The sequence below is a fragment of the Pongo pygmaeus genome, chromosome 4 (genome assembly GCF_028885625.2).
Source record: "Pongo pygmaeus isolate AG05252 chromosome 4, NHGRI_mPonPyg2-v2.0_pri, whole genome shotgun sequence".
Lineage (NCBI taxonomy): Eukaryota > Metazoa > Chordata > Mammalia > Primates > Hominidae > Pongo > Pongo pygmaeus.
This window is the reverse complement of record NC_072377.2, coordinates 180,948,686-180,976,451: the sequence shown is the minus strand read 5'-3', so window position 1 is coordinate 180,976,451 and position 27,766 is coordinate 180,948,686. Positions and strand designations below refer to the sequence as shown.

The following is a 27,766-nucleotide window of genomic DNA, read 5'->3' as shown; positions in this document are numbered from 1 at the left end:
ACAACAACAGCCTCTGCTCTGGTCAGAGGGACGGGCTGGATCAGGGTGAGCTTCACAGAGGAAGTGATGTTTGAGCTGGAGCTTGAGGGAGCTCCAAGCTCCCTAGAGCACCAAGGAGGGTAAGGGCACCATTCATCTCAGGCACCGGGGGCAGAATATGCAAACACCAAGAGGATGGTATAGATGAGGGACTGGGGCACTTGGAGCACAGAGGTGGGTGTGGGTCTGATCAGTAGGTTGAGGCCACATCACACAGGGCCATTTGGACAATCTGGATGTTATCCTATAGGCAGATGCCTTCCCGTAGGCCTTTGGAGGGCTGTGGGCAGGGAGTGACATGGTGAAGTCTGCATTTTGGATGCGCCTTGGAGGCAGGCGCAGGGTGGAGGAAGAGGGTGCATGGAAGGAGAGGGGTGGGGGCTGGGAGACGATTGCGTGGCCATGGGAAGGGCCCAGCCAAACTGAGAGGATTGGGACCTAATTAAGGCAGGATATTAGGGTGAGGGTAAGGGTGGAGGGGGTTCCGGAACAGTTCTGACTCCTCACCAAGGCCTGGGAAGTGCCTGTGTCCGGGAGGAATGCTGAGTGGTGTCCTTTCTTTGGGACCCCAGGCTTCTGCACGTGGCCCGTGGGGAGGAGGTCTCCCTCAGTGTCTGGGGAATGAATGACAGGTTGCTGCCCACCGTGCGACTTGACAGCATTCTCAGGAAGCTGCACCCCGAGGGGCTCGGGGGAAGGGGTGTCAGAGATGGTGTGTGTGTGCACGGGGCGGGTGGGGGGGTGGTCCATGGGGACCACTCAGCCCCTGGGGCTGAAGAATTGATTCTGGAAGGCAGGGAAGCAGAGTGATCCTGGAACCCCGAGCCCAGTCCAACTCTGGCTGCAGTTGATTTCTGGAGTCATCTCCATGGTGTCCTGGCCAGAAGCCAGGGTAAAATTGAAGATTTTCTGGGGCCTCGAGCTTTGTGGGTTGCCTCCTCCCTGGTGAGTCGGTGCCCCTGTTTGTCCCTGGTGGTGCCGATGGACAGAAGAGGACAGACAGAGAGCTGCTGTACAAGGTCTTTTTCTTTGTTGTCATGGTTGATTTTGTACATCTCAGCATTTGCATCATACAAAGGGGGGAGCAACAGCCATGGCTTTTGGTCAGGTTCAGGAGGGCTGAGGGGGTGCTCCTCCCCTCCCCCCAGGCACTGACACATTGAAAGGAAGCAGAGCAACAGTGACACAGCACTAATGTGGGAAAGGGGATCCCCCGCGCGGGCAGGATGGTCCATCTCACCTGGGTCTCACCAGGACTCCCTGCTCCCACCCAGGGCCAGCAAGAGCACCTCCCATTTTCTCCCCAGTGCAGAGCGTGGGGTGACAGGAGTGGGACTGGAGCAGGGGACATTTGGTGGGAGGCATGTCCTCAGGCCTGGGAGCCCAGGCTGACCCCAGCCTCCCTGTGCAGTCAGGGGCCTGTGGAACCCTAGAGGATGGAGCAGGTGGACAGCAGGGGTGGGCAACCCTGCCAGCTGGGTACCAGGGCTACTGGGGCTGGGGGGTCCACCCCACTGTACTCTAGCCACAAGGCTGTGGGGTGGCTGCTTTGCCCACCAGCTGTCCCCCTGATAGGGGCTCTGGGCTGCAATACTTCTGTATCTTCCCTGTTCTCTCTCTCTGTCACACACACCTGGGATGGCATCTCGACTTCCTGATTCCATCTGGAGGAGTACCCTGCACAGCTTTGCAGTTAAGGACACCTTCTGGGAGCTTCTGGATTTGGAGGGGAGGACGTCCATGTTTGGAGATCCTGACCTGTCACCGGTGCCCAGCCCAGGGCGATCCACAGCTGCCTTTTTCCTTCTCTCTGGCAGCTCCTCCCAGGCACGGGAGCCTCGGCCCTTCCCTTAGAGCACACACGCTCACCTCACCTGGTGCACGCTCCCTTGAACCTCATTCTTTTTTCACCCATCTACAAATGATTGCTCCTTCCTATTTTCTTATCTGGGGGTTCTCTCCCTTGTGTGTCGTGTGCGTGCTGAATTCTGGGGCCACTCCTCCCCTAAGTGTGTTGCACATTCATTCCCCTCCCATCCAGTGGGTCACACACACCTCACCTCCCAGGTGATCCTGTGAGGATCCCACCCCTGCTAGAGCAACTCTCACGTATTCTGTGTACTACGTGCTCCACACAGACATGGTCTCTGGGCCACACATTAGCTGCTCTCCACAGCCAGGTCTGCATCAGTAATGATAGTCATTGTGTTCCCCTGGGCCTAAGAGTGATCACTTGGCAGTGGCTGGAGCCAGGTGTGTGCCAGGCAGAAATTTTCTCCTATACCCACCCCCAGGAAGACCTGAAGTCCTGCTGTCCCAGAGCAGAATAGAGGGGTCTGGGACATGGACCCAGACTAAACCAGCCGTCCTGGAGGGCAGGCATCAGGGTGGGGCTGAAAGCCCCAATCCCACTCTGGGAATACAGGGGGACTGCACTGTGGAGAACACCAGGGCAGCCCTCTGAGGGTCTGGGGTCCCTCCGGCCCACCTGGGGTATCTGGTTCGACTGGGTTCTCTTGCTCATCTGAAGCACCCTGTGCCTTGGTCTCTGCTACCTATCTGGTACTCTTTGTGTCCTGGCATCACTGTCGAGGTTTGAAGGTCCCTGTCAAGTGGCAGAGGGGGACCTCTCTGAACACTTGTGTCCAAGTGGGGCTCACACACTGGGACTGGGGAGGCCTGGGGCCCCTGGACTGGGGCCTGCCTGTCTCTGGCCCAGGACCCCAGGGTTCTTGAGAATGACCATCCTGCCCAGGATAACAGACACAAAGAGACAAGCAGACAACAGGGGTGCGAGGTGGCTCCCCATCACAGACACAGGCACAGACACAGACACAGGCCCCCTGGGGGGCTGGACACAGGGGCACAAGGGGGGGGCGGGGGTGCGGGGAGGAAGGTAGGTCCAGGGAGCTGGAGCTGTCGAGGCCCTGCTCCCCAAAGAAGGGACAGACCAGGGGACTTTTCTGGTTCCCTAAACATATGGATTGTTTTGTCTCGTGTTTAAAGTATTGCAGTCTAACTGATATGGCTTTACCTATTGGAAACGGACAGAGAAGACACATGTCTGTCTCTGAAATAAAAGCAGAATCCACTAAAATGGAAAACCTGCAGAATGCAAACTGGGGCCAATGGGAACAAGGGCTTCAGGGGCAGGCAAGTCGCCCCCTCCCTGGCCCCTGCTTTTGGGATAGGCCCTGGCGGGGGCCCAGCATGGCTTCCTGGGGCACTGCCTGGGTCCATCGCAGTGGGATTCTGAGGACCTCAGGCAGGAACCCCCCAAGGGTGGGAGGACTCTAGGCCAAGGACAAGGTCTCCCATTGGAGGTGGCCAACTGTGACCAGTGGTCTCAGCGCTGGGAAGGGACATCTTACCCACGTTCTTTCTCCCCAAGCACACATCCATGCACACAGCTGTCTTTTCAGACCCCCAAACATGCACACAGCAGCCTTCAAATATCTCTGAATTCTCTCAAACACACGCTTCTACAACACCTAACACATACCCATCACTCCCAGTACACATGCTGTTTTGAAAACACATTCTTACACAAGCTAACATGTACAGCCTCTAAACACATGAGATGGATAGCACACACATGACACAATTTCAACCCAAATACACCACCTCAATCAAGCACAGAAGGCTAACATACACAATCTGTAACACCTAGATATGACGACTACAACACACACAATCTCTGTTGCAGTCTCTGCCACGCACTATCATGCATGCATGGATAGTTTCCTCCCTCATTTGACCCCTCTTCCCTCACCATCCCCACACAACTGACTGAGCAGAAAGCTTTGATAATTTGAATGGGGGACAAATGCCAGTCCCAGACGTCCCAGAGGAGAGTTTGTCCTTGGCCGATGAGATGAATGGATGGACGCCTTCTGTCAAGTGGGAATTGGCTTCTCACCAAAGGCTTGGGGCTTCGGCCAGGAAGGGTCCTCCTGGGGACCATGGGGCCCTGGAAGCACATGGACAGGACGGGGTGGGGAGAGGGGTGGATAGGAATGGGGGCAGCTTGGCCACACCAATGGGGGTATTCCCCATGGCATAGACCATCGCTGCCCGATGGCTCCAAGTGTTTTCTGGGGGCCTGGGCAGCCCCTTGACTGAGCAAGCTGGGCCCAGCCTGGCAGTGGGGGCCCAGGACCTAAGTGGGGTGGGGGTGAGGAACAAGGGGCTTCCCTACCTGGGGTTCCTCCACAAATGAGCTAAAGTCCACAAAGGATCCATTTGGAGGGACCAGCTTGGCAGGGGCCATGTCTCTCCAGGTGGGGGCTGGGGAAGGGGGTGCCCCTGGGCTGGGTGTCACCAAGGAGATGGAAGAAGGAGAGCCCCAGCCTCCCGCCCAGATCCCAGCCTGGCCAGACCCGGGGCCTCTCAGCCTGGGCCTTCCCGGGACAGGCTTCCCCTGACTCCCTTCCTCAGAGCCAGGCCACTCAGTGCCCCTGCCCTGACCTGGGGGCCCACTGAGGGTTAGAGGCCGAAGGTCAGCATGCTGGGCAGGGCTGGCATGTGTCATTACTTTGGCTGGCTGGGGACAGTGGTCCTTCTGGCAGTGGGGAGCAGGAAGGAATGTACGGGGGTCACCACACTAGCACGACCTTAGGCTTCCTGAGGGGGCCCCCCGGCCCCTGCTGGGGAAAGACTGTCCTCTCTTTTTCAAGCTACTTGGGAGTGGGGTGCAGGTGGATACCCTGGGATGAAGGGAGGTGTGAGGGAGAGCTGAGGGGGAGAAGCCTCTGGCCGGGGAAGGGGGGCAGAGGCCAACTGAGGTTTTCCCCTTCAGAATTGAGACTTAACCTAATAAAAAGAAAAGAAAGAACCAAAAAGAAGTAGTAACAGGTGGAGTGGGCTGGGGCAGGAGGCCTGGTTACTTCTTGAACATGTCCTGCAGCGGCCCGGGCAGGTATTTGAGCACCGTGTCCAGGATGCTCTCCTCTTCCTCCTCCTCCTCGTCCCCGCAGCCCGCAGGGATGGCCTTCTTGGGCCGGGTCAGGCTCCCCTCGCAGGGCTGCTCCAGGGCTGCTTTCTCCTCTGCTTCCTTCTCCTCCTTCTTCTTCAGCCCATACTGGGGAGGGGGAGGGCAGAGACGCGCATGAAGCGGGGCGGGCAAGGAGACAGCGCGAGTCTCATGATCATGCAGCACTGGCTGAGGTGGCCAGGAGTACTTCCCAAGCCTCAGTCCTGTCGTCAGTAAAGTGGGGATAAGGGTGTCTTCCCTGTAGGATGGTGCCTGGTCCTCAGTGGGAGAGACCATACGTGGGGTTTCCTTTAAAATTAACACCTGCCCATCAGAACTTCCTGCTGTGTTGAAATCCCCAAAGATCTGAACACATGGCGTTTGCTCATATATTTTGAGCCAAATTTTGGTGACGAATCTGACTTGAACCAATGGAAGACTACTTCTAGCCTTTATTTATTGCACCGCACTAACAGACATGCACTAGACTGTCTGGAGTAGGGTGGCAGCCCCAGACCCGCTGGGAGGGACACCTGACAGCACAAAGTGCTTAGGACACTGTGGTATTTTTCGAACATTCCCAAATTCAGAACTGCACTCATTTTTGGTCCCAAAGATCTGCAGTACGAAATGGTGGACCGTAGGGTCCACCCTCTTGGAGTACCTACTACGCGCATTCTCTTACTTAATCCCCAAAAGGATCCCTTGAGGGAGGTGTCCTTGTGACACCCATTTTGCTGATGAGAAGAGTGAGGCTCAGAGAGAGCTAGGGCGAAGGTGAGAGCTGGGATCCAGGGGAGCCCCAGCAGGGGCTTTCGCTGAACCGGTTTTACCCGCTTGTGGCCCTCCCCAGGGCGGGTGGGCGGAGCTGACCTTATCTCTAATCTGCTGCCGGACCTTCTCCCGCTCCGCCTCCATGCGCGCGTGCTTGGCTTTGCGCTCCTCCTCCTGCTGCCGCAGGGCCTCCTGCCGCTCCTCCTCCTTTTTCTGAGCGTCGGGGTCCTTCTCCTCCTCTCCTCCCAGCATCTTCCCCATGTCCTTGGTGGCCCCTACGAGGAAGGGGTGGGAGGGAGAGGGCGGGGTCAGCTAGGGGTCAGGGCTGGGGAGAGAGGGGCCGGGCGGGCCGAGGCCCCCTCCCACAAGGGTGGGACCCGCTGAGGACGCGCGGAAGGGCGCTGGACCTCACCTCCAAGGGCCTGCTTCATGACGAAGTCCATGCCGCCGCTTCTGGTTAGCGTGCCCTAGCCCACGGCAGAATTTGCATGCAGCGCTCCTGGCTGGCCTGGCTCGGGAAGATGTGACAATCTGCAGAAGAGAATTGGGAGTCAGGTGGGAGAGGCCTCTGCACAGGCAGGGCGGTGGAGCTAGACAGACAGCAGCCTCACCCTGGTTCAGACACCAGGCACCCATCGCTCTGAGGTCAAGACCCAATGCCCTGCTAGAGGAAAAAGGAGATGGAAGAGAGCGATTTACTGGGCAGACACGTAGGTGCTGCCAAACAGCTTTTTGAAAGCGGTTTGGTCCCTATTTTAAAGCCTTCACCTTGACCCTATTGTTCAGATTTGATTGAAGCCAGCAGCATTGGAAAGAGCCTGGAACTTGGAGTCAGGCTGATCTGGTTTCCAACACCACCGTCATTTCCTTATCTGCCGTGGGACCTTCAGCAAGGCCCTAACCTGCTCGAGTCCCCAGTTTCCTCCTCTCTAAGAGAGAAATGGCAATGCCACCTTTCCCCGGCTCTGGCGGAGATTGGAGGGGGCCCAGCCTGGGCCACTGATCAGCCCATCAAAAGACCAGCCGGTGTTACTGCCCCAGCCAATCGGAGGCAGCTGAGCAAATGAGAACAGCCAGCTTGGATAAACAGATCCTGACTTTTGAAATTAGACAAATGGAAAATACGTTATTTTTATTGTAATGTACATGTAATTTTTATGTTTTATAGCTTAATATCGATTTTTATTTTGAATTTCACGTGGGAGTGTTGGAGACATTATAATCTTCTGGGGGCTTAGGGCTTTTAAACTACCTAGCACGGGCCTTGCAGGCACTCAGCAGACATTAGCACCCTACTCCTCTTCCTAAATCACCAACTTTCAGTTTTTATTATATTTTTTATTATGTTTTTGCCTCAGAAGGGTTCTCCAGATAAAATCTTAATGGGAATCTCAATATGCAAAATATGTAAAAGTGAAACTCTTCCAATGGAGGTGGTGGGGGAGGAAGAGCCTTCCACCTTGGCCTCCTTACCATCTTCCCCCTACATCCCTGAGAAGCTGAACCCTAGTGCTCTAACTTGAGATTTTCTTTGTATTTTAACCATTCAGTTCCACTGTTCTTTAACAGACACAGAACTCTTTTCAAGTGTAGAGGGGACATCCGTGAGCTATCCAAAGCGTGAAGTAGCTTCATGGTAAGCTGAGGCCAGGCCTGCTCCCCAAGGCCTTTTGTCCCACACAGCCTTGCAAGGAAGAAAAAGGGTTCCTGGGAAAGGGTGGCAGATATTGCAGCCTTGTTGGGTTCAAGGCTGGATATTGCAACCTGGCTGAGTTCAGGGACACTGGTTGTTCTTTGATAGATTTTCTTCATTTCTCTCAAGATGAGAAGTCATATCGGTAGACTGAGATTATTTCATGATATGGGGCCCAAGAGTTTATCTACGTGATCAGACCGTCTCATCTGATAGGTTGTTTTGGGAAGAGAAAGTCATGATGTGCAGGAAAAAAAAAAAAAAAAAAAAAGCAAAACACAAAACAACCCAGGGGCTTTGGCATCAGACACACCTCGTTCAAAATCCAGGCAGCTATACTTACTGGCTGTGGGTCCCTGGGCAGGCTTCAGTTTGCTCCCTGCAAAATGGGGGAGTATTGAGGTCGCCCTTGAATGGATGTTTGAAGGAGAATGAATGATACCGGTCAAGTGCCTGGGGTGTTGCAGGAACTCATAAAGTGTCAGCCGTTGCCGACTACATATTTGTGGAACAAGCCAAAAAGGAACAGGCTTTCCATGCTTTCTAAGAAATGCAAGAGAACCCACCCTCCTAACCCCGAATTCTGAGTTTGGAGGTTGCTCAGCTCAGTCAAGATGTTTTCGTTCGATTTAATACATTGTGAAAAAACTTCATTTCTAAGAACAGGAAATGAACAATTTAATAATCAAGTGATTTCAGAAACTCTTGGGTTCCTACTCTGTGTTTACATAGAGCTCAAGGAATTACCAGGTGGCAGTGGGAGATGCAGGGCTCTAATTTGAGATGTTCCAAATTGGTGGGCAGGGCACCCGGGCTTTAGTTGCAGCCTCATCCCTAACTTGCTGGGTGATTCTGACACGTCTCTCTCCTGGATCAGATGATCTGCCAGGCCCTTTCTCCCATGCCTCTGTTGAAGCAGTCTGCAGCATTTGAACTGCTGACAACCCCACTGTACCCTCAAACCTCCTTCTCTCTTGGTTCTGTGACTCAGTTCTTTCCTGTCCCTGCTTCCCCTTACTGTTTCCTCTCCTCTCCTCTTTTCTTCTCTTCCTTTGCCTTTTCTGACTCCTCTTCTTCTTCCTGTCTCTTCCCCATGACTCTGACCTCAGCCCCTGCCTCTTTTTTCTTTCTAATCTTTCCCTGGGAGAACTCATCCATTCTAGGGGTTTTAGTGACCGCTGACACGGATGACACCCAGACCTCTATATTCACTCATCCAGCAAGTATTAATTGAGCACCTACTATATTCCAATGTGTTAGGCACTGGGGATTTACAGGAAATGGGACAGACAAAGCCTTGCCCTCATGCAGATTACATTCTGAGGTATGTATGTGTGTATGTGAGTGTGGGGGTACATGCACACGTGTGTAGGGAAATAAGCAATAAATAAGTAAAAAAAAAAACAACACATTTACCTTCTCCTGGATACCCTTTCCTGGATGTCTGTGGGCACCCCTCAAACTTAACATGCCATTTCTCTATCACCAAACTATCACCTTCTCCAGCCACCTCTGCTTGTGGGCATGCATTCATCAGACATTGTTTACCACTGCCACCCCTCCCCCGGTTTGCAAAGTACCTCTACTCACCACTGAGTCTTCTCAATGCTTACATCCCTGTGGCTCTAAGTAGCTTTTCTTCAGCCTGCTGGGATTCTTTATCTGAAATTCCCAAGTCTGCCCAAAAATCCTGCTGCCCAATCCCAGCATGGACCTCTGAGCTGTTAAGCAGTCTCCTGTTCACTCTGTCTACACTCTCCTAACCAATTCTCCTTTTCTCAAGGCGCAAACTACGACTGCCTCCTCCCTCTCAGCAGGTGACTTTCCCTCCACTTCATGGGCCAAAGTATAAGGGGTCTGAGCTCTGAGGTTAGGCATGCCTGACTCAGATCTTGAATCTGCCACTTTTTAAGCTGTGCAATAGTGAGTAATTGACCTAACCTCATTGATACTTGATCTTCTCTATAAAATGAGAATTATAATGCCACTTTGAAATTTTAGAAATACTCTATGGGATGTGTTTGCACATGCTGGGTGCTCAGTAAATGGTTGTAATAATCAAAACAATTAATGTCAGTGAGTGGGAGCTCCTGTAACCTCCCCTTCTTCTAGCTCCTGAGGAAGAAGTCCTCTCCTGGCTGAAGCCAATTCATCCACCTGTGCCCTAGATTCCCTCTCTTTGTACCTCACCACTCCCTCTTCCTCACATCTTCCATCCCTCTCCATATGTTGCTTTTATTCCCTCCCTTCTCTAACTCCTTCCCTAAATTCTGCATTTCCCTTAATCCCACCCCTCTCGCTTTGTGATGAAGTGATCTCCACATGGTATCTCCACATCTTCACCTCCCAGTCAAGCCCTGCCTCTCTGTGAGACCAGAGCTCTGCTGCCTCTGCAGGAGCCCTGAAACTGCGGTAGTCAGTCGCCAGAGGCTTTCCCATTGCCAGATTCAAGAGGGTCTTCAGGACCGTCATCCTCCTCCATCCCTCTGCTGAATCACATGCTGCTGCTGACTCCCTCCCCCCACCTTTTCCAGCTTTCTGGAATCTCCTTCTGAATTCCATGACACAGCACTCTTGTGGTCTTCATCCTACTTCTCAGATAGGTCTTCTCTCTCTTCTTTGCTGTCTCCTTTCCTTTCCTTTAAAGTGAAGATGTTCTCCAAACAAACTCTCCCCTCCTGCCTTTCCTGCTCCTCTGTCTCCCTTGGGAATCTCATCTACCCCTATTAGTTTAGTGCACTTCTTTAGCCACAGATACCTCCCTCTCTCTGCCTCCCCTCCCCCAAACCTGCACATTTAACTCTCTGCTGGATGTTGTCACATGGATAATCTCAAATTCTATCTGTCCAAAGATCAGTCTCATCCTGGCTTTCCCCACACACCCATATTTTTCTCTAGCATGCCTTGTCCCAGTCACCTCAACTGAAAACTCTAGAGACAGCAAATTCCTCATTCATTCATTCATTCATTCACTCAGTTGCTCATACTACAAATATTCCTTGAGTGCCTGCTTTCTGCCAGACACTGTTCTGGGTGCTGGGGCTGTGGCAGGGAACAAGGGAGTCCCAGCAGTGGTCTCATAGCATTCAGTTGGGCTGGGGAGGTAGAAGCTGGATAACAGATCATGCAAGGAATTGGTGAGTAAGATTGGGATGGGGGTGCAAAGGGAGAATTCCAGGGAGAAGTCCAGATGCTGTAGCTTTGCAATGCTGCCTATATCCCCACCCTCCACTCTCTGACTGCTGCTAATGCCTTGGTTCAGGACCCAGAGATTCTGGATTTATCCATAACCTCTAACTGTCTCTCCCTCAGCTCTCATCCAGCCTCCACATGGCCGTCCAATTAATCTTCCTAAAGGGCAGATTTGCTCATGCATACACACCCTGCAATGGCTCCCCATGGCCTTGTTAAACTGATGCGAGTCCTTGTGCTGACCTTCAAGGCCTGCACAGTCTAGCACCCGTCTTCCTTGCTGCTCGTGTGCCACCTCTTGCACAGGGCTCTGCTTAGCACGTATTATTTCCCAACAGATACTCTTTCTGAGAATACCTGGGCATTTGTGCATGCTATTCCCACAGCCTTGGAACCTCTTACCCTCATCTCTGCCAGTTCAGATCCTGGCTCCATCACTTACTAAGTAACCTTGAACAAATGACTCAATGTTTTCTCATCTGTGAAATGGAGACAACAACACCTATTCCCAAGGCTTGTAGTGAGCATTGAATGAGGTGATGCAAATAAAGTGCTCAGCTCAGTGTTGGCACAGAGTAGGTACATATTATCTAACATCACCGCAGTCATCATTATCATCATCAGCAGCACTGATTTCCGAAGATCCCTCTCAAGCAGCACTCCCTCCATGCAATTTCCCGGATCTCCTTGGCAAGATGTGAGGGCATCTTCCCCTTTGGAGACCTGTGGCACTTTCTGGAGCAGTATTGCCTGCCTCCAGTCATGCTCTCTTTGTCTGTTTGTCTCTTTGTCTTGCCCTTCCTGGTTACTCTGAGCTCCTCTCAGGACAAGACCAGTATCTTGTTTCATTTCTCCTGTCCCCAGAATCGGCTACATGTCCTGGTACATGGTAGATCCTGAGGACGTGTGTGCCGGGTTGAATTTAACGTGTCAACGAGTGCATGAGGGTGTGTGCGTTGAAAGCATGACCCCGTGTGTGCAACTCTGGACTTAGACATCGTGTGAGTGCGTGCGTGTGTGCAGGGTGTGTGTGTGTATGTTTTGCCATACGCCTGCGGGAGTGCTGAGGTCCAGCAGGTTGCCGGCAGTTGAGGATTTGGGCCAGGCCGCCAGGAGGCGCTCCTTAGCGATTCTGCGGGAAGCCTTGGTCTATCCCTGCGCGGGAAGGGGGGTGAGGGTGGGGGGGTGGGAGTGGGGTTGAGGGGGTGGGAGTGGGGGTGGGTGGGGGATGCTGCCCTGGGGGAGGGGAGGCCGGGGGCGGCGAGGGATGCCGTCGTAGCACCAGGTTTCCGTACCTTCAGTGCGCCGGGGACCCAGGGCGCGCCTTCAGCTTCCTTCCCCTCTCCGACTCCCTCCGAGCCCGTCCCAGCCCAAGCACCGACTCAGGCTCGACCATCTGAGCCCCTGGAGGTTTTCGGGACTGGGCCCCGCCATCTGACAAGCTGACTAGGGCACCTGCAGTGGTTGTCCTTATGGCTGTTTTTCTGTTTTTATGATTCAAGTCTGGGCTATGTTCACCGCAACTCAATTCAACACTCATTTGCTTCTGGCAGGGGACTACGCCAAAGACAGTGGCAGAGACAGGGGATGTCACTCCACCCCCTCCCCCCGCCCCGTCCCCACCCCACGGCCCGGGATGGGAGACGCATGGGGGAGGGGAGGGGCAGCGGAGGATGGGAGGAGGTAGGGAGCCGGCTCCGGCTGAAAAGCGGAAGTGGCCGGGGGTTCCCGTTTCCCCGCCAGAAGAGAGGACAGGAACCCCGGCGCCCCTCTCCTGGACCCCCGCGGAGACCCACACCCCCAGCAGCTCTGTCCTGGATCTCCCAGTGGGCCATGGAGAGCGCCCCTTCCCCCAACACACATAGCTCCAACCCCAAGACCCGGCCCGGTTTCAAACTTTGCTGGGGAAGGGGGCAGATTGAGGCCCACGAGAACGAGAGCACAGAAGGGGTCGTTCCCGAAGACTCCAGGCGGCGGGCGTGCGCTGCCCAAGCCGCGGCTCCTCCCGGAAAGGGACAAATAGTCCCCTTGGTTCCCCATCCCCTGTCGACGTCTACGTTCTCCTCCCCTCCACCTGTGGTCTGTCCGCCCCCCTGCCGCCGCCCTCTGACTCACTCCGGGAGCACGAACTGTACCCCTGGGGGCGACTCCCTCCCCCGGGGCGAAGGGTGCTCCGGCGGGCTTCGGGTTAAGCACAGCCAGAAGTAGCTTAGATCGACGTCCCCCACCCCCGCGAGCTCAAAGTTGTTCTCTGGGTTCAGACTTGAGTCTCCGCCGCAGCCGGGGCGGTCCTGGCTCCGGGACCCCGGCCGTTCGGGCTCTGCCCGGAGTCTCCGGCTAGGGCCCAGGCTTCCCCTTAGTTCGCAGCTAGCTGCCTGCTCGCCGCCCCTCGCAAGGAGCTGTCCTTTCAGCACCAGGGAGAGCGCACCCGGGAGTGTCCCCTCTACCGCCTCTCAGTCCCCATCCGGCGCCCAGGCAGCCTTGGGGAGCTGTCCCCCCGAAAGCCGTGCTCCCCAGCTTCCCGAGCTGCCCCAAGGCCTCGAGGCGAGAGCCGGGACCCTGTTGCCCACAGCCCAGCTCCGCCCTCCCGGCCCTCAGCCAGCACCGACCTGGCGGTCCCTGCAACCGTCTGAGCCACTGCAGGGCTCCGGCCCGACTCCACGAGGTGGTTCCTTCTGCTATTCCAGCTCCCGCCGCCGCGTGCAACTCCGCCAGGCGAGCTGGGGCCGCGGCTTCTGCCGCGGGCGGCTGCCGAAGGCGCCCTCCAATCACGCCCCTCAGCCGGGCCCTGACGTTCTACCGCTCCCCTTCCAGATGGGAAATTCAAATCTCTCTCTCTCTCTGTCTCTCTCTCTCTCTCTCTTTCTCCTCTCTCTTTCTCTCCCTCCCTCCCCCCTCGTCTCCTCCTTCTCTCCCTCCCTCCCTCCCGTCTCCTTCTCCCTCCATTCCTCCCCCTCTTTTCTCGCTCCCCTCCCCTCTCTCCTCCACCTTACACTGTTCTCCTCCCCCTCGCAGACGCCCCTGCTGTCTCCCTGCAGCCAAACATCCTGGCCACAGCTCCAGGCCCACAAGCTTGCTGCTCCTGAGGAGTGGTGGGGGCAAGGGGTGGAGGAAGGGTTCCTTAAAGCAAATCTCAAAGTTCGCCTCCTTGGGAAAGCCCTCCTTGGTTTCTCCAGGCAGAGTGGTCGCACTTCTTGGGGCTCCCGCCACTCCTAGAAAAGCCCTTGCCTCAGCGACCCCTGTTCCACCTGTTGGTTTGCCTCTTGCCTTTGAGCAGCTCCAGGACTGGACCTTGGCCGGGTCATCTTTGCAGCCCCCCAGCACAGTGTCCAGCCACAGGAGCACTCAGGAAACACTGATGGAGCTTGTGGGCAAGACCCTCGCAGTGGGTCAGGAACCTCCACTGTGCACCCAAAGAGAGAAGACTGATGCAAAACTGCAGTGGACCTTAGGCAAGCCACTCGCCAATCCCTTTGAGATCTGATATCCTGTGAAGAATAAGGACTTCTCTGGCAAAATTTATTCTAGAAGGCCATTTCTTTTCCTCCTATGCCCAAGAAAGTAAAAGGACTTCCAAGAGGCAGGACAACATCTCCTCCCACCCCCAGCCTTTCCTCTTCCCCTCACACTCATTTTTTTGTTTTGTTTTGTTTTATTACTCTCTCCTAATGAGCCTCTTTATTCTGCCTGCCATCTTTCGGCTCCCAATTGCTCCAGCCCGATGTGTAGGAAAATGGCTTCAGAGAGGAGGGGCCTTGTACAAGGCCTTTGAAAGATCTGCAGGAGTTTCACATCCATCAGTGTATGTCAGAGTGGAGATGGCTTCTCCTTCTAATGGGATGGCTTCCTTCCAAGGAAGGGGCAACAAGAGCTGCAGAAATGTGATTTTGTTCCAATGAGGGGGAACTTATCCCTTCACACACGATCACAGCAGAGGCCTTAAAGCAGGAGACCCCCCACAAGTCAGAGGCCATTGGTGAACCCATCCTCGTCACCTGGAGAATCACCTTCTGAAGTCTATGTCCGTTCTCCCCTTACAGGCTTGTGTAAGGAAGGCCCCTCCTTTAGGGCTGAGTTCCATGTTTAGCACTGTGTTGGGCCATCAGCATAGAGTGCTTATTCTTTATTTTTCTTCCCTTTCCTAGGGCAGATACTAAGAGGGGGATGGCAGTGGCAGAGAGGCTCTTTGATTAGAGCGACTTAGACTTTCCACTAACGCCTGAGGGGAATTCTGGGCAGGGAGATCTGACATCATGTCATTTCAAGTGCACAGTCCTCCCCGTCCCGTCTTTCTTCATGTGCTTCAAGAACATGCTTAGTAAATGGGACCTGGCTGGCAGCACTCTGGTTACAATTGGGGTTTTTCCACAACTGGTATTGCTTTTGACATGGACTTCAACTGAGCTGGGCTACAAATCTAGTTGAGGCTTAAGGAAAATACTGAGCTCAGTTATGGACACCACACTTTAAGATGGACTTTGACAAACGTGAGTATGTCAACCTCGAGAAGGGGCTAGTTTGGTGGTGGGCACCTGGAAATCAGGTCAAATGAGGGCAGGTTGAAGGATTTGAGGATCTTTCACCTGGAAGAAAGAACGCTGAGGGGGCATTAACCCCTTGAAGGGCTGGCAATTCCTGCTTAATTTATAATTCCCCCGCTTAGTAATGTGCCTGGCAAAGTAGATGCTAAGGAAGTGCTTGAATGGATGAATAACTGTTGTAGCGGAAGAGTAGTACTATTGCTTTTTCTATTGCTGGCGATAGAATTAGGGCAATGGGGGAAAGGTAAAGGAAGCAGGCAGAAGCTCTGAGAGGAAGAACCGGCTCTCCATAGGAGCTGTCCAGCCATAGGACAGACTGCCCTGTGTGGGGTTATGGGTTCTCTATCTCTGGAAGATGGCAGGTGGGTGAGAGGCTGGTCCAGCTGATGGCTAAAGCCCCCTTTGAACCCAAGCATCTCTGAGTCTATAAAAAACTGCCTAAGCTGACATGAACTGTGTCTCACTGCAGAAAATCTTACTGGCGAATAGGAAGACAGCTCAGCCAAGTTTTGGTGACTTCATTTTGTTGCACAATAAGGGGTAAATCATGACACTTTAGCCATTAAAGGTGATGAAGAGATGAGTACCTGCTCCCTATTCAGTGCTACCAGCCTTGACATGCTTCCCAAAGGCCCTAATATTATTGAAAAAGTTGCTGAATATCATAAGCCTTTCCTAATGATTAAAATACTACTACTAATAGTGAATATTTGAGCTTGCATTATGTCTCAGGTGTTAACTTTGGTGCTTTATATAATTTACATTTTCTCATTTAATTTACACAAGTGCTTATGTTCAGGATGGGAAAGTTGAGGCCCAGGGAGATAAAATGAATGTTTGGCAGAGCCAGGGTTCCAGACCAGGCTTGCCTGACACTGAGTTCTGTGGTCCTTCCAGCACATGGGGCTGCTTCTCTCCTGACACATCCCACAGCCTATGGAAATGTAACTTTTGCTCTGCAGATATTTTTTTACATTGGCATTTATAGTCTTCCCTGTTCTCCAGTTTCTCACTAAAAGAAAAAAAAAAAAAACCTGCCACGAATTCACACCCAGATCGGGGTCCTCATGTCATGTGGGTTGCCAGCATTTCCTTCATCTCCTGCATCTCTAATCCAGCAGGAGTGCAAACAGGCCCAGCTGCAGATTCTTGCCGAGCCTGCTCTATAGACAGCTTCTAAGAGTCACCTGGTAAAATATAGATGTGGCTCTGCTTCAGGTGACTTATCCTGGCTGGAGCTGAATTTCCACTTTTATTTATAAGCCCCGGGGTCAGGAGGAGGGGTTCAGATTTGAACAGATTTGTAAGATGTTATGTATATGCCTTGAATGTTCAGTAGGAAGCCAATCAAGAGAGCTAATGTTAGTACTTTGTGTGAGGATCGAGGAACAATGTGTGAGGAATGACAACTGTCACAGACCATAAACGTGGTGATCAGTGAGAGAGCTTGCATAAGGCACCTGTCCAAAGGTCAGCCCATTTCTTCCCTGCAATTGCCTCAGCCCAGAGGGCATCCTGGATGCCATGTGGGAGGTGAGGGGGTGTCTAGGAAATGCCAGGCACCAGCTCTGATCTGGAGCTCGCTGGCTGGTCCTGAGCTTGCTGGGAGTTACGTTGGTGGGTGCAGGGAGACATTCAAATGCTCCAGACACTGGCTTCACATCCTGTCATTCTAGTGTAAGCCTGGAGGGGCAGAGTTGGTCTTGGTTTGGGAGGTTGGCCATGTGCCTGAGGAAACAGAACTGTGGGGGTGGTACGCAGAGAAGGGCTCTAGGCCACCTTGCTCATCTGATGAGTGCCTTCCCTCTTGTCACTGACAATGGCCGGGTGCCATCACTTTGAGGGTCCCATCACTTTGAGGGTCCCAGTGTACCTCCTTCAACATGGAATGGCATGGTGTGAAGGCAAAACCATAAGTGTGCAATGGTGTATTTGAGTGCCCAGCAGTGTGGGACTGTGCAGGTGGGAGAGTGGCAGCACTCGTGCAGTGACACAGGCACTGTGTGTCATCATCAGTGTGTGTCAGGGCAGGCGTGAGTCTCTGACTCTCAGTGTGTGGTGGTGTTTCCCTCCCGTTGGGATATGACTCCTATGTCAGTGTGTTGTTGGTGTGTGATGGTATAGACCTACGTGGGGTGTTATTAGAGTAGAATAAGCCAATGGCATTGTCTGTAAGGCAAGAGTACCACATAGAGCTGTGCAGGTTGTGTACTGCACAACCACAGAGGGCACCATTTACATAGGCTGTGCCAGACACAAAGGCTCTGGGGACGTGTCACCATTTCTGTATATTGGTGTATGTCTGAGTGTTGCTGTCAGCCAGGAATGCCCCAGGTGATAAGGTGTTACCATCAGTATGAAATGGTGTAGTCCTGTGTAACCATCAGTGGTAAGGCTGCAGATATGAGTGTGCCACAATGGGCTGGAACATGTGTCACTGCTATTGTGTAGGGCAGTAAGGGTGTGTGTGTGCAGCCAGGAGCGTGTCATTACCACTGGGCAGGTATGCAGGCAAAATGTGTCACAGATAGTGACTGACCCCTCCTTGTCTATTCAGCCCCCACTAGAGGCACCCTGATTAATCTAGCTTGCTGGCTTCTATCCCACCTGGGAAGCTGCAGAAGCCCCAGCACCTTTCATTCTTATTTTATTTTTTTAGATACAGGGTGTTGCTCTGTTGCCCAGGTTGAAGTGCAGTGGTACAATCATAGCTCACTGCAGCCCTGAAGTCCTGAGCTCAAGTGATCCATCTCAGCCTCTTGAGTAGCTGGGACTACAGGGGTGCACCACCAAGCCTGCTGATTTTTATTTTTTATTTTCTGTGGAGACAAGTTCTCACTATGTTGCCGAGGCTAGTCTTGAACTCCTGGCCTCAAGCAATCCTGTCTTAGCCTCCCAAAGCTCTGGGATTGCAGGCAGGAGCCGTGATATCTGGGTTCATTCTTCACTTTTCTCAGAAAGAGGGTACCAGGCTCAACATATGAACTCTGACTCATTGGTTGTGCGTGGAGTCCATGCGGAAATTCCTTGGGGGAGCCCCTCCCTATCCTAAAGCCCTGCCCCTAACTCAGAGCCTCTCTCCCAGCCCAGCATCTGCCCAGCAGCTCCTCAGAGGTCCTCTGCCAGCCTTCATCCCGTCCCACCCTCCCAGATTCAGGCACTCATTAGCATGTCAAAGCAGTCGTCTCCCAGCCCACACTGTAGCCCTGTATATCCCCACATGGTTAGCTCCCCTCATCCTGTGCTTTCCTGAAACCTTGCATTTTCATGTCTGCAAATCAGTCTGCAGTCTTCTTGCCCCCATCCTATCAAAGGAAGAATATTTTGGTAGTAAATCTTCCTCTCTTGCCTCTGGTTCTTTTTCCAACTCTCATTTATGACTTCTGTCTCCTCTCCTCCAACCTCAGTCCTTTCAACTCTTTGAGATGTGTTTGGATATCCCCGTCCATCAAGAACTCTTCTCTGATGGCTTCTCCCTAGAGCCAGCCAATGACCCCAGCCAAGCGTCCTCATTTCTGAGTCCCAGCTCTGGACTTGCCCAGGCACAATCAGTGTAGCATCAAAGTTTGCTTTCCATGCTCTCGAGAGGGTCCCACTCCTGAGTGTCTGTCCACCCTCAGGACGCTTGGTCCCTTTTCCTCTCCACCTGTGAAACCCATGCTCAGAAAGACACTTTTTACACATTAGAATCCCCCTTAGCCACAGGGAAGTAGAATAACAGAGTTGCAGGTACTAGAATCATGCAAAAGACCATTTTAGAATCACATTTAGAATCACAGAATTATAGGCTCCCTACAACACGATATGTCAAAGAGTAGCCCACTCCTACTCAGAACCACTGGAGTGGGGGACTTGTTAAAAAATTGCAGATTCTTGTGCTGCATCCCACATGGCACAAACCAAAATCTCTGACACGGAAGCCCAGGAATCTGCATCTTTTGCCCAGCTCCGCAGGTGTTTCTGACACATCGACTGGTTGAAAAACCCTTGCCCTGGGTCTATAAAGTCAGAGAATCATAAGATCCTGGACGCTCATCTTACAGAAAAACTGGATCGTGGAGCCATAGAATATTTTGGGATTCATGGAAGCTTCAGATCAACCAATTATACACATTCACTCACAACTTTAGCATCTTAAATTCTACGAATCTCAGTGTCAAGAATTGTGAAGTTGGAAGTGACCCTGGAGTGTGATTTTGTTCCCGTTCTAGGAGGAATTTTTAGTTTCCAGGCTTCCTGTTCCTTTTGGAATGGAAAGCTTTTTCCCTTGTCCCTTGAACGACTGCCTCTATGGTGTCGCCTACATTTGTGAAGATAGATGTTCTTTCCATCTTGGTGCAGAGGCAGTCGGCAGAACCCCTGCATTTATGGAGTAACTGAGCTGGAAATGACTTTTACTTTCCATTTAGAACCAGCACACACTGGCCCACAAAACAGATCTTGCTTGTTGATAAAAATGCATTCAAAAGGAGATTATTGCTGTCTTGTTAAAGCAAGGATATTGGTTGAACATGGACAACAGAGGTTAATAAGCTTATGGGGCCTCTGGTCGAGGAAATGAAAGAGAGAGAGAGTGCCAAAGGGCAGAGGAATGCTACTGGAGATTGATAGACGAGTGTGTGTGTGTGTGTGTGTGCACACACATGCGTGTGAGTATGTGGTCGGGGGAGGGTTGGATGAAGGGAGGCACTGAGGCATGCATTAAAGAAATCAGTGATGAAAAGAGAACTTTCTGGTCATCTAACCCAGTGTGCTCAATTTACAGATGGGGAAACAGGGTGAGAAAGGGGAAAGGACTTTCTCAAGGTCACATAACGAGTTAATGAAACTTCTCACTCTAGGTAAGTATTCTTTTTTAGGTATAACTCAGCGCCCAGCTCCACACGTCCTAAACACCTCCAGTGTGCCAAGCGTTGCTTTAGGGACGTTACGGATGTCAACCCTTTAAGCCATATGACAACCCTATGTAGCAGGCATTTTTCACTCACTCATTCTCTTATCTAACATATATGGAGAGCCTACAGCACCCCAGGAGCTCTCCTAGGCAAAGGTATACAAGAAGTTTCAGAGTTTCTCTTCCCCCACTTCGTTCCACAGTGAGAGTTGCAAATGCTTCACTGAGAGCTAACACACGGACCAATTCACACTCTCCAGATCCTTTCAAATCCAAGACTCTGTGATTTGAAGCACTCAGAAGCAAGTGGGAGACAGATGCCCGCAAACAGTCAGTGACCATACAACATGTTAAGTGCTGTCTTAGTGAAGAGGGAGCTCTGAGGAGGAGAATCAAACACACACAGCTTGCAAGCCAGATGGAATTGGAGGCTCAAAGCAGGGAAGGGGCAGGGGTGGCTGGCACCCCCGGCTCCTGATGCACGAAAGCTCTGGGGCCATCCAAGTCATCTCAGAGGTTTCATGGTGGTGGCAGCCATGGGCACTGGCCACATAAAGACAGGGAGTTAAATCTCACTAATCCTCTACCCCTTCCCATGGTGTGTGGCTTTTCCCTGAGACTGTGTCCTATTGGTGAAATGGGGGAGTGATCCCTACCTCCCAGGGTGGTTGTGTGGCTCTAATCAAACAATGCTTAGGAAACAGCAGCATAGCCTCAGCAAGTATTAATTCCCTCTTTCTCTCCAACACCCAGGCAAGGCATAGCATTCTCTTCTGGAGTTCAGGGCAGAGTAACCACTAGACAAAACCTCCTTTTATGATCCTTTTGGTCAAAGAACTCTGCCTCATAATCTCCCTGCATGTATTTAAGTTGGAATGAGAAAGAAAAGAATTTAAAGCTTAGAGGAAAATGGGGGAGATGGTTCTTCTTCTTTTTACCCCTTTTCTTGGCTTTCTCCTTGCCTCTCCTGCACATGAGGGCCTAGGATATTTGTGTCCTCCAAAATGGGAACTGTGTGAGGGAAGTCCAGAGGGGACTTAGACTTCAGGCCTAAGAACAGGAGGAATTTTCCACCCACAAATTTGAAAATGGCTGCTCTGGGCCACTCAACCTCCAGTTGTTTCTTCCTGGCAAAAAAACACAAAATAAAACAAAACTCCCTTTTATTTGGCAAACAAGAAAAGGATTGGGGAAGTCTTGGGAAGATGAAGCCAGGGAAAAGCTTAAAGGGCAGAAGAGGAAGGGATTTTCATCGACTGAGCCTCTCGTGGGGGAAGGTGATTCATAATCTTTATCTGATTTAATCCCCAGGCCCTCGCCTCCGTTACCTTAAATATCATTATCTCCACTTTATATTCAGAGAGGGATATTCAGACTCAGAGAGGTTAAGCCCTTGTTCAGGATAACACAGCCAAGAAGCAGCAGCAATAGCATCTGAACTTGGTGTGTCTCTCCAGGTGGCCACATTTCCTGAGGGAGATTGGGGGTTTCTAGAAGCCGAGCCTGGGTCTGCAGTTTCAAGGTAATTAGTCCCAGAGTTTGGGTGATCTTGCTAGGGCACCCTATATGGCGACCTCGCCATGGGCTGATCCTTGATGGGGCTGGGTGTTCTAGGTCTCAAGGTGACCAAAAGTGATGGAGCTGTAGGTCAGGGCTCAGAGCTGTGCCCTAAGGACTTACATAAGAAATTCCCTCTGGGGCAGGCCTTTGCGCACTTCCAATCAGCTTGGCTCAGCCCTGTTCTCAACACCAGCCTCGGACCACTGCTCCTGCCTCTGCTCTTACCTTCTTCTTTACTTTCTAACTGGCTTCCAGACCTGTAGGAGAATCAGAGCTTTCTAAAACACAGAGCTGACTGCATCACTCCTCTCCTTAAAACACACCATAGTCACAGCTTTTTGGCCAACTCCTTCCTCGTGTGGCATCGGCTTCGGAGGAGCCCACCTGTGTATTTCATTTGGACCCATTGGTGGTGGATCACATGACCTGGGCTGGACTGATCAGCACATCTGGTCCCCCGGGCCCCAGAGATCAATTGAGGGCACATGAGCAGAGAGGGTCAGAGAGACTCCATTCTGGGTCTTATACTTTTGTCTCTTCCCTTTGTTTCTTGTTTAAAGCCACTTCAAGGATCCAAAAGGATCCTAACTAATACAAAATCCTTTAATGTCTTCCCATTGCCTTCAGTATAAAGTCCAAGCTCTTTAAAATGGCCTTAAAGGCCCTTGGTGATCAGACTCTGACTGCTTTCTGCAGTCTCATAGTAGCCACTTGTGCCCCATCAACACCAGATGATTTACAGTTCTTGGATACGCCACAACCTCAACCATGTTTCTGAGCTTTTGCCCGTGCTGTTTGCTCTGGGTAGAATGCCTTTGTCTGCTCTGTGCACTTGGCAAACCTTTGCTTTGACCATCATGGCACAGCTAGAGCATAAAAAAAAAATGTAATTTGGGAAACAGGATGGAAGCACCCATGTGGAACCACCCATGCACCCATGTGGACCCCTTCATTGTAGCACTAAGCTTTATACTTAAGGTTGCTTTCTTGGCTGACTTCCCTACTAGATTGTGAGCTCTTGGGGGATGGGACTCACTGAAGAGGAGGGAGTCCTTTACTTAGCAAACACATACTGAGCATCTACTGTATGCCAGGGACTCATCTTGTTGCTGGGGATACATGGTGAGAAAATACACAAATTTCTGTCTCTTCTAGTAGGAGAAGTGGGCACTGCTCAAGCAAACACACCCAGGGGCAGGGTGCTTTCAGCAGGTGCTGGGCTATGACAGAATAAGACAGGGGCATGCTGGCTTCATGTCTCTGGGCTCAGAGCCCAGAGAAGGGTCAGGCCCAAAACAGGCCCCCTCAGGAAGTGGCTGTTTAATGAATGATTAAGGAACATCCCCAGACACCCAGGTGGCCCTCTGCTTTCTTTTATGACTGTTACTCAGGACTCTACCAAAACCTCTTTGTTAGTGACTTAGTCCTAGTTAGTGACTTAGTTCCAGCCTACACCCCCTCTTGAGGGGGTCACGGTTATATAAATGACACTGGGGTGCATCTGTGCAACACTCTCCTTTCCCAGTGGGAGCTGAACAAAGCAACATTCTCTTTGACTTCACAGGGCTGCTCTGTCCCCACCTGGGTCCAGCGTCAGGAAGCCGCTGTGCTCCCCTGCCTGACTTTGATCAAGGCTCTCCCCGCCTCCAGCTTTCTAGCCTTCCCTCTGCTGTCTCCCTTCTAGGCCTATTGCCAGCCCTTTGATCCTCTCTGTGACACTCCACTGGGCCTTTGTCTGGCTCCATTAAGGCGGTGAAGCGTCACCCTGCTTGGGTCACTCCTGTGCTCAAAGGCCTTCGATGACTCACCATTACCTGCAGCATCGAGTCCAAACCCAGTAGAGCCCCTCTTGATCTGACTTCTGCTTCTTTTTTCAACCTGTTTACCTCAACTCTTCTCCCACATAGCGCTCCCTGCTGCAGAGCCCTCCACACCTCTGGGGTGCCCTTTTTACCCTATGTTTGGTTGTCTCCTGCTGCTGGATCCTAAGCTGCTTGAGAGCAAGGGCGTGCCTTGCTCATCCCTGAATCCCCAACATCAAGCCCAAGGCTTTTTTGATTGTGGATGGTCAACGAATATTTCCAGAGGTAGAATACATGCCTGGCATTGCCCCACCTAGTTGGGGTTGAAATAACTTGTCTTGGCCCATGGCCTTGGAGGTCCCCATCTCAGGGGCAGGATTTGCAGACTGAGGCCACTTTCTGGATCACAGAGCATAATAATAGCTCTGGCATCCTTGTTTAAATCTTGCATTTGCCCCTTCTGAAGCTTTTTTTTTTTTTTCGGATTTCTCACCCACACACATAACCCCATGAGTTCCTTCCATGCTCTCACTCTATCACTATGGCATTATGTCATTGGGATGTTTCTGGTGTAATTCGCTGTGGTCATAATACATTTTTGACCTGTCTAGTGTTGCCTGGAGTTCCTGTCTTCTTCCACCCTCAGTCTTTGTGGTTTGGGTGGGGTTGACTCTATGTCCTACTGCCATGGGTGGGCATTAGATCCATAGCTAGCTAATTAGAGTACTGGATAGCCACCTGGCCATGGTGATTGGCTCTAGGATGTCAAGTGACACAAGCTAAGCCAATGAGAGTCAGCCCTGGGACTTTAGCTGGAACCAATAGGAAAGAGACTTTCCTTCCTTCCTTCCTTCCCTCCTTTCTTCCTTGCTTTCTTCCTTCCTTCCTCCCTCCCTCCCTTTCTCTCTCTTTCTTTTCTTTTCTCTTCTTTCTTTCTTTCTTTTTTCTCTCTCTCTTTCTTTCTTCTTTCTCTCTCTTTCTCTTTCTTTCTCTCTCTCTCTTTCCTTCTTTCTTCCTTTCTTTATTTTTTTTGAGACAGAAGCTGGAGAGCAATGGCACAGTCATGGCTCACTGCCGCCTAAAATCTCCTGGGCTCAAGAGATCCTCTGCTTCAGCATCTGCAGTAGCTGGGGCTACAGGCTGGTCTTGAACTCCTGGGCTCAAGTGAGCCTCCTGCCTTGACCTCCCAATGTGCTGGGATTACAGGCAGGAGCCACTGTGCCTGACCAAAAGGAGGCTGTATGTATGGGATTAGCAGGGCTGGCAGAATGTGGGACTGAGCAGCTGGTGACTGGTTTGCCACCACCTGGGGAGGGCCTGCCCGAGGGTGATGCCAATGCGGAGAAGCACACAGCTGAGAGAAGGGCAGGAGATGAATTCCTGATGACAGTGTGTGAGGGCCCAGGTCCCAGCTCTGCTCATGCACTTTTCAGTTATGTGAGCCAATAAATGCTGCCTTTTTACTTCAGTTGCTCTGAATTAGGTTTCTGTCTCAGCCACCTGGAAGGGACCTGCTGGAATCTGTAACTTTGGAGCTGTGTGTCCCCTCCTTCAGAAAACTTCTTATCAGGCAGGTCCGAATCCTGGGAAGCCCCACCACTTAATATTCTCACATTCAAAGAAGCTGATCTTCCTTTGTCTCTAAGCTTCATCTTGACCTACTACAAGCTGGTCCCCACGGTCACGTTGACTGAAAGAGAGGGAACTCACAATGGTGGTGCTTGCTTAAAGATTTGCCAAAGTCCAAACATCATAGCCACAGATCCCAGTTCATATCTCCACACCCCCTCAAAGATGCACATATTTTTGGCCAACAGCTCTGCAATTTCACCTTTGAGTGGCATCGGCATTCTTGGGCGGGTGCTATCTGTTCCTGGCAATTTGTCTGCATCTAGTTTGTCAACTGGAGTTGGAACATTTGACTGCAAGAGCAGTGCCTTTGGTGCCCTTACTTCCAAGAGACCATTTGGGAGCAAGGATTTCCCTGGGGTCCTTCTCAGTTGGGACTGGGGCTGTGGCTTCCTCAGATCTTCTGGATATCTCTTTTTCATCTCGGAGCTATGATCATCAAGCATTTTGCCAGTTCTTTATCTGGCCTCTTTCCATTTGATGCATTTGAAAGGCCTCTTATTCTTGGTCCCACAGGCCTTCCCAAGGTGACTTTCAGGGTGTTTTTGGACTGCATAATTTCAAGGCCGCTCTGCCCTGGCTACGCCTCCTGATTCCAAGTCATCAAATTTTAAATGTTTTCCCAAAGATGCTTTTTTCTTTGCAATAGCCTCTCAGATGTGTCTCCTTAGCTTGTTGTTGTTTTTGCTTAGTTTTGTTTTGGTTCCCACTGTGATGGTCAGACCATGCCAGGCTGTAGTTGGAGGAGGGCCCCTGTGTGCTAGGTTGGTGAGGCTCATGGAGGCTCCATCATCTTGTGATGCCATCAGATCATGTGCCTTCTCTGGTAGCAAGAGGGAGCTGTGTGTCACCAAGATTTCCATGCTGGAAAGTGATCCTTCAGGCTATCTTGTTTCTTTCTCCAGTTCTGCCCTCTCCCTTCCCCTGCTGCCCTGTGGCCAGGAGGCTGCCCCACATAGACCAATCAACAGGTGCCCTTGGTCCTCGGCTTTCTTGGGTTTTATCAAAGAGGTACTGGGAGGGATTAGAGGCAAGGAAAAGAGCACAATCAGAGTGTCTCTTGGCTGAAAGTGGAGGCTTTTTTGCATTTTGCAGCCGGTGCCTATAACTTCGCAAGATCCTTCCATGCTTTGGCCCCATCACTGTGTCATTTTGTCACTGGGATATTTTTGATGTAATATGTTGTGTACATTTCCTGCTTGTACCCTCTAGGCTTGGCAACTGCTCCTCCCTCGCCCCTCAGGTTGGAGGTGGTAATGGCTCCCCACTGACACTGGCCCCCAGGAGCTGTGCCATCCTTGTGGGATCTGTTCACGCTGCCCATGCCTTGATGCAGCTCTCCTCAAATGGGCCAGATAAAGTGGTCCATGCTCCCTGCCAGGATCTTCGTGGATTCACCAATAGCCAAATTTCTGCTCACCATTCATTGGCCAGGCCTAGTGCCTTGGGCCTGCCTGCTGCAAGGGGCTGGGAAGGGTGGTTTCGCTTGTGCTCAGAAGAGGGGTAAGTGGGTATGGTTTTGCTCTGGTCATCTCCACCATGGCACCAGCTCACGATTCCGAGTCCTCAGTATTGAGCACTTTGGGGCTCCAGGAGGGTCTCTCCAAAGGAGTTCTCTCACTTTCTATTATGTACTATTCTTCAGAGCTCTTTTCCCCGGGGAATGGCAGGAAGGGGCATCGGGTTTGTATCCAGACTTCGCCAGGCCCTCACTGTGTGACTTTGGGCAAGTCAGCTTTCCTCTTTGAGCCTAAGTTTCCTCATTTGCAAAGTGGGATATTGACACTTTCCTTGCAGGCACATTGCTGGGCTGAGACAGTGTATGCACAGGCCCTGGCACTGCTGGGAAGCACACAGCTGCCAGCAGCTGGAATCAACCATCACACCCATGTCTGGCAGAGACCAGCACCTTCGTGCTCACTTAACACTGCTCCCTGAGCACCTGCTCTGGGCCAGGCATGTCTCCGAGCTGGAATACTGGGTGAATAAGGCAGAGGAGGGCCCTGCCTAATGGGGTGTTTCTGGTGGGAGTGGACAGGCAATTAACAGACACAATGGCTCCCAACTTAGAATGGTTCAACTTACGATGTTTTTGAGTTTATAGTGGTGTGAAAGCAATACACATTCAGTAGAATCCATACCTCAGGTACCCATACAACCACTCTGTTTTCCACCTTCAGTACAACATTCAATAAATTACATGATATATCCAACGCTTTATTATAAAGCAGCTTTGTGGTAGTTGACTTTGCACAACTAGGCTAACGTAAGTGTCTGAGCATGTTTAAGGTAGACTAGGTTCAGCAATGACGCTCAGTAGGTTCAGTGTATTAAATGCATTTTCAACTTAAAGTATTTTCAACTTATGATGGGTTTATTGGGACATAAACCCATTGTAAGTCAAGGAGCATCAGTGAATGGAAAGATAATTCAGAGTGGTGAGTGCACTGCAGAAATAAAGCCAGTTGATATGAGAAAAAGACAGGGCAGGGATGTCCCAGTAAGGCTTCTAGAGGTGACATCTGACCCTGACCTGAAAAATTGGATGAGGCCCATGCTGAAGATCTGGGGCAGAAAGTGTGGCCTGAAGGATGCTCCCCTGAGCTGGGAGTGAGCTCGGCTTGTTCCCAGGACGGAATGGAGCCCAGGTGGCAGGGAATGTAATAGGAA

At 51.7% G+C, this 27,766-nt stretch overlaps 1 protein-coding gene across 2 annotated transcripts in view; it reads right to left on the bottom strand.

Moving 5' to 3' along the window:
• Window positions 1–1,047: 1,047 nt before the first annotated feature.
• CPLX2 (complexin 2) overlaps window positions 1,048–27,766 on the bottom strand; it is an 86,349-nt gene continuing 59,630 nt past the window's right edge. Inside the window, exons 1-4 of one of the 2 annotated variants that reach the window (XM_054489363.2) lie at window positions 13,280–13,526; window positions 6,198–6,316; window positions 5,885–6,060; window positions 1,048–5,119 (exon numbers count right to left, since the gene is read on the bottom strand). In XM_054489363.2, coding sequence (XP_054345338.1) covers window positions 4,922–5,119; window positions 5,885–6,060; window positions 6,198–6,228 — 405 coding nt within the window. In that variant the 5' untranslated portion in view covers window positions 6,229–6,316; window positions 13,280–13,526 and the 3' untranslated portion in view covers window positions 1,048–4,921. Of the gene's footprint in view, window positions 5,120–5,884; window positions 6,061–6,197; window positions 6,317–13,279; window positions 13,527–27,766 lie in introns of those variants that run through there. The other variant, XM_054489362.2, reaches the window with a different exon arrangement.